This window comes from Microtus ochrogaster, unplaced genomic scaffold (assembly GCF_000317375.1).
Source record: "Microtus ochrogaster isolate Prairie Vole_2 unplaced genomic scaffold, MicOch1.0 UNK48, whole genome shotgun sequence".
Taxonomy (NCBI): domain Eukaryota; kingdom Metazoa; phylum Chordata; class Mammalia; order Rodentia; family Cricetidae; genus Microtus; species Microtus ochrogaster.
Window position 1 is genome coordinate 2852893 of NW_004949146.1, and position 6118 is coordinate 2859010.

Sequence of the window (6118 nt, forward strand, 5' to 3'; positions counted from 1 at the left end):
AGGGCACCAGACCTCATTACAGATGGTTGTGAGCCACCATGTGGTTGCCGGGAATTGAACTCAGGACCTCTGGAAGAGCAGCCAGTGCTCTTACGCTCTGAGCCATCTCTCCAGCCCAGAATGCATTTTCTTTAGAGAAGAATAAGACAGGGATTTTACTTAGGGGAAAGAATTACACCCTCCACCCTCCACCCACCAGGTAAAGACTCAGCCATACTGTCAGGAGTCTCTTGCCTTTGAAGAGGCTGTCTTCTGAGTTTCCACCATTAGCCGTGAGGCATGCTTGAGAATGCACAGACTACATGGGGAGTTTCTGAGTGACCAGACAAGTGTAAGATTAGTGCTGGCTTATTTGCTGCCAGCTCTTAAGATAGCCAGGGCTTGCAGGAAGGACAGTCTTCAGCTGGGGTAGTCAGAGAAAGAAGCCTGTGGTGTAGGCAATTCCTGAGCTGCTCTACAGAAAGGGAGGCTCTGAGGTGTCGGGACTGGTAAACAGGGTCCTACAGGGAGCCATCTTGCATTGTAAAGATAGGAAAGAGTGGAAGAGTGCCTCTCCCAAGCTTCTTGTGCCTCTGAAACATCACTGATAAGAGAGAGAATGTTCCAGAATGGCAGGAAAATTCAAAGCAAGGGACTTCCTTTTGGCTGTCACAGTTCTAGGCCATGGCCACCTTTGATGGTCAGAGAGCTGGAAGGCTAACTTATCGCATGAAACCTTAAGGGTGGTGGTCACTTCTGCCATGTTATTTCTGTCTGGAGGTGAATGGCCCCTCACCAAGGCTTGTCTCTTTGTCTTAAAGAGCCCCCGGAGCAGGTGATCCTGGACTTGCAGCACGAGTGGGTGGCCATGGATGAGGCTTTCACAGTGAAGTGTCATGTGCCTACTGTGGCACCACTGCAGAGCCTTACCCTTACCCTTCTCCAGGACGGCCGAGAACTGCACAGAAAGGACTTCATGAGTTTTTCTGTGGCATCCCAAAGAGCCGAGGTCACTGTCAATGTCAGAGCCCAGTGGGAGAATAACAGGAGCAATTTCTCCTGCCATGCAGAACTGGACCTGAGCCCACACGGTGGGAGGTTGCTTCATGGCAGGTCAGCCACCAAGGAACTCCGGATCTTTGGTGAGTCAGAATCCAGGCATGGAGAGGACCCAGGGCCTGTTTTGGCCTTTGGGGACCCTGTTCCCACCGGTTTAGGAGAAGAGAGTAACTGTGCCCCACCTCTAATTCACCCTCAGCCCCGTTCCCTTCCATGGTGTTCTAGGTGACACATGACTTATAGCTTTCCTTCTTTCTTTCTTTTTCCCCCTTACTTGGCAGAATTCTCTCAGAGTCCTCAGGTCGGGGTGTCTTCACTCCTGGAGGTTGGGGTGGCGGAGACCATGAGCTGTGAGGTGACTAGGGTGTTTCCTGCCCAGGAAGCTGTCTTCCCAATGTTCTTAGAAGGCCAGGAGCTGAGCCCCTTCTCCTCCTGGAAGGGAGATGCAGCGTGGGCCAGCACCACCATTCGGGCCATGGAGACCGGTGACCAGGAGCTGACCTGCCTTGTGTCTCTGGGTCCAGTGGAGCAGAGAGTCAGGAAAGCAGTGCATGTCTACAGTACGTGACCGCCTCTCTTCCCCGTGGATTTGGCTGTAGATATCTGACTAACCTTTGCTGGGTGTCTTCTTAAGTCAATGTTGGCTTTCATCTTTCTCTGGGAGGTGGTTAAGGACCTGCATTGTGACAGAAGCTCCATGTGGCCTCTGTCCTCAGCTCCCTAACCTATCCTGCTGATTGGGTGATTGTGGATGCTTGAACTTCATTCTAGAATAAACATTTGAGATGAGTAAGAAACCTGTACAATGAGAAGACATCTTGCTGTCCTCGCAGGAAAGGCACAGCCAAATGTGGGCAGATGTTGGAAGGGAAGCTTTCAGTTCTCCAGCTATCTTATTGGCTCCTCTCTTCAGCCTTCCCAGAAGCACTAATGCTATGCAAAGTCTCCCTTCTGTCATTGTCTACCCAAGGGAGACCTCCAGCAACAAGAGGACAGGGGCAGCCACCAGCTTGAAAATGTGTCCACTGTTCCATTTCCTTTCTTTGTAGGTTTCCCTCCCCCAGTTCTGGAGGTCGAAGACACTTACCTTCTGGCAGGGACAGATGTTAATGTCACCTGCTCGGGTCATGTGTTAACATCACCTAGTTCCACTCTTCGACTTCAGGGAGCTCCAAACATCTCTGCTCCCGGTGAGCCTGCCTGGTTCCTCTTTACTGCCAGGGAGGAAGACGATGGCCGGAAAATCTCCTGTGAGGCCTCTTTGGAGGTGCAGGGCCAGCGACTGCTCAAAACCACTGAGTTGCAGCTTCATGTCTTATGTGAGTAGAGGCCTGATGGTCCTCGGAGAGGCAGGACACTTAGTTTCCCTTCTTGGCTAGTTGCTTCATTAGCCGAGGGGAAAAGTCCAGAGAAGAAAATAAAACAAGCATGTCCAAGCTTGTCTTTGCCCTCAGGAAAGCGAGTGGGGACAAGATGGAGAGTTTGCCCAGAAGGGCAAGTGGGTCAGGCGGTCAGATACAGTTAGCTGAGAGCCAGTGCCGGAAAGACAGAGCAGAAAAAGAGACAGCTGAGGCTGATGCTAAGGAGAGAAGCCTCCAGAAGTTCCAAATCACAATTTGTGTTTTGGAAAATGAGGAAATCCTTATTTCTGAGTCCGTTCCTTGCACATTGAGAAGCCCTGGGACATCATTTGATGCTTATTTCATCGATCGGTCTACTCTGGACATTAGGAAGAAGCTACAGAAGCAAGGAACAAGATATAAATAATCCAAGATAACTTTTGAATTTGGTTTTTGGATTTTTCTACAACAAACTTGAAAGAGAGTCCAAAAGGGGAAAAGATCACAGTCATGAGAGAAAGCAGAATCCAACTGGGACCCTGCCTAGTAATGGTTTTGTCACAAAGGTCAGCTGTCATAAATAAAGGGCGGGGCAGGCCTCCTTGCCCAGCCAGGTTCTGAGTTTTCATTCAGTTCCCCACCAGTGTGGGCAACATTGTGGATCTAGTTCCTACTGCACTTTGTCTTTACTTTTTTTTTTGTTTGTTTTTGTTTCTACTTTTGTGTCATGTCTTTACTGCACTTTGGTGCACTAAGGCTTTTCATCATGTGGCAACTGGTCCTGGCTTTTCCCATTCCAGGGTTCATTGGGAACCCACGCCAGTTGACTTCAGAGCCCTGGGTCCTAACCAAACTCTGGTCTTGGCACCCTTCTGATCATCCACCTAAATCCCCACATACTCGAGCATCGGAGACAGACAAAGGGGGCACTGAGTATCTGGGGCCCCCTGCTCCCAAAGAGATGTTGGCCCCACTTGAGGAGTTGACTGACAGTTTACCTCTATTCCAGGACCCCAGCACTTCTCGGGAGTCGAACCCAGAGCCTGTGGAACTTGGTGTTTCACATCAGCATCTGACCAACAAGCTGATACCACCTGGGAAGCAGCCAGAGAATATTTTAATGCTAAATTGGGATCAAATTCAGGCTCCCATTCTGCGTTCACAGTTCAAAAGTACTGCCAGTCTAGCTGAGGCTGCAGATCATCAGTTGGATGCAATACTTGTTCCGCCACTAGACAGCCAGAGATCAAAAGCAACAACCTTCATGGTTTCACCCAAGGAGTTGAAGAAAGATTTAACTCAGCACAGGAAACTTGCTAAGGTGGTTGATGGAAAACCTCAATTTCACAAACAAACCAAGGATGATGATTATTATGGTGACCTGAATATGAATGAAGGTTATTCTAACAGCCTTCCTCTGCAATCCCAGGAAAATGCAGATGAAGCTCCAGAGTTCCTAGAGCAGGATGAACCTGACCAGTTGGAGACACAAGTTCAAAATACAGAGAATCTCCATCAGGAAGCTCCAGATTATTTCCCACAGGAAGATGAACCTTTAATGCAAAGAGAAGACTCAGCTCACCATCAGCTTCCTTCTGAGGAACCATCAGTTCATCCTGAAATACGTGGTCCACCTCCAAATAGAAATGAAGCTCAGCACTCAAACCTGCCAAATGTGACAGTGAATCCTGTGGCTTCAGAGGCAGATAAGGAGGTACAAGCTACTCTGGGCCGGCAACAGACCCTAGCCCAGTTTCCAGAGAGTTCTGAGTTGTTGGAACCTTCATCAACCCAACAAGAGGCCCCAGCTCAGATTTTAGAGCTTCCTGAAAACCTTGAAAATTCTGGTATCCAGCTAGAAGTTCCAGCTCTGCCTCCAAAGCTCCCTGAAGAAATCAGTCCTCTAGTTGAGCAAGGGGGTACAGTTCCAGTTCCGGAATCCTCTATGCAGGGTATAGCTGAAGCTCCAGCAGCAACCATTCCATATCCCACTCAGCATCAAGCTCACCATGATACTTTGCCCATGTTTACAGTCAAACCTCCAGATGTAGCACTCACAATAACTTCTGAACCTTTTAAGGAAGTTGAACTGCCTCCAGCTCAGGAGGAGACTCCAACTCAGACTCCAGGTCCTCTTGTGCAAGCTGCACATTATCCTAGCCTGGAACAGCATCCAGATGAACTTTCTGAATCTCCTGCAGAGATTGAATCATCTGAAAGTGGCCTGGAATTCCCAATTCAGCTTCCAGAGGAAGCTGAGGAAGAGGAGGAGGAAGCTTCTCTAATTCAGCAGAATCTTCTGGAGGATGAGTCTTCTATAGAACTAGAGCAGCCAGCTCAACCTTCTGAGCCTCTTGAGGAGGTAGGATCAGGTCCTGGAAGTCAGCCAGAAGTCTTAGTTACACCTACAGAACTCCCTGAAGAAGCCATGCCTCCAACTGAGCAAGCACCTCCCCTTCAAGTTGTTGAGAATGTCGTTGAAACTCCATCAATTCACCAAGTGACATTCCAGCCAACTCAGAGTGAAGAGCACCATTATCACTTGCCACATGTTGTATTTAGGCCTGTGGATGTGGCACTTACCATAACTTCAGAACCTACCAAGGAGATGGAATCTTCTCTGACGCAGCAGGAGTCCCCAGTACATCCTCTAGAGTGCCCTGGAGAGGAGGAACCTTTTTTCAGTGAGCAGGAACAGCCAGCTGAACCTTCTGAACTGGAAATTCCAACTCAATCCTCAGAACATGCTCTAACCCAACAAGAACAAGCAACTCTGTCTTCAGAACATCATGAAGTGACTGTTTCATCCTCAACTCACCATCAGACTCACCATTCAAGCTTATCCTCTCTACGTGTTCAACCTCCGGATATGCAGTTAACCATAACACAAGAACCCACCACAGAGGTGGGCCCTCCTCCTGTGCATCATGAGGCTATAGTTAAACCAAATAGAGTCCCGGAAAAGGATGTGGGCACTTCTACAACCCAGTATACCAATCCAGCTGTAACTCCAGAGCCTTCTGAAGGGATCAAACCCTTATCAAATCACCAGGAGTCTCCAGTTCAATCTCCAGAACCTGTTCAGTATGAAAACCATTCTCTAAACCAGCACGGGGGCACAGATGAGAATCCAGAGCTCCCAGAGGAGCTTGAACCTTCTTCAGCCCAGCAGGAGACCCCAGTGCAAACTCAAGAGCTCCCTCATGAAACAGTTCAACCTCCAGCACACCAGGAGGCAGCAGGTTCTGACCTGGTTCCTAGTCAAGTTCATCTTCCAGCACCACACAGTGTCCCAGCTAAGCCTCCAGAGTTGATTAATGGGGTTGGAACTTCAAGCCAACAAGGGTCTGAACCTTCGAAAGACCAGCAAGAAGTTATAACTCAGCCTCCAACCCTCCTTGAAAACCAACAGCATTCTTCAGTTCATCCAGATGTCCCCACCCAGCCTGAAGAGCTTCCTGGGGAAGTTTCTTCAGGGCAACAGGGGAACATATCTCCACCCATAAAGCACCCTTTGGGTACAGAATTGTCACCATATCAGCAAGAACTCCCAAATAAACCTCAAGAACCACCTAAAGATTTTTTTCTTCCTCCACTGGGAGATACCCTGTACTTTTCACCTGAAGATCTAGAAGCAATATTCAGACATGAGCATTCAATATTGCATAAAACCATAGTCAAACATCCAAACCAAGCACGAACCAGAGCTCCAGAGTCCTCTTTGAAAGTTTACTCCCTTC

The 6118-nt window shown here is 48.7% G+C and overlaps 2 protein-coding genes across 2 annotated transcripts in view; both read left to right on the forward strand.

Annotated features, from left to right (window-relative positions):
- The window catches only part of LOC101987848 (intercellular adhesion molecule 2-like), a 4706-nt gene extending 2328 nt beyond the window's left edge, over nt 1–2378 (forward strand). Inside the window, exons 3-5 of the mRNA XM_026777186.1 lie at nt 801–1121; nt 1320–1598; nt 2088–2378. Of these exons, the coding sequence (XP_026632987.1) occupies nt 801–1121; nt 1320–1598; nt 2088–2365 (878 nt within the window). The 3' untranslated portion in view covers nt 2366–2378. The remainder of the gene's footprint in view (nt 1–800; nt 1122–1319; nt 1599–2087) is intronic.
- A 688-nt stretch (nt 2379–3066) lies between these two features.
- Nucleotides 3067–6114, forward strand: LOC101990110 (leucine-rich repeat-containing protein 37A3-like; the record flags this gene model as incomplete). The annotated part of the gene is made up of 1 exon (XM_005369446.3): nt 3067–6114. A coding segment is annotated over exon 1 (3009 nt), but the record flags the coding sequence as incomplete, so codon positions are not given.
- Between the last annotated feature and the right edge of the window lie 4 nt (nt 6115–6118).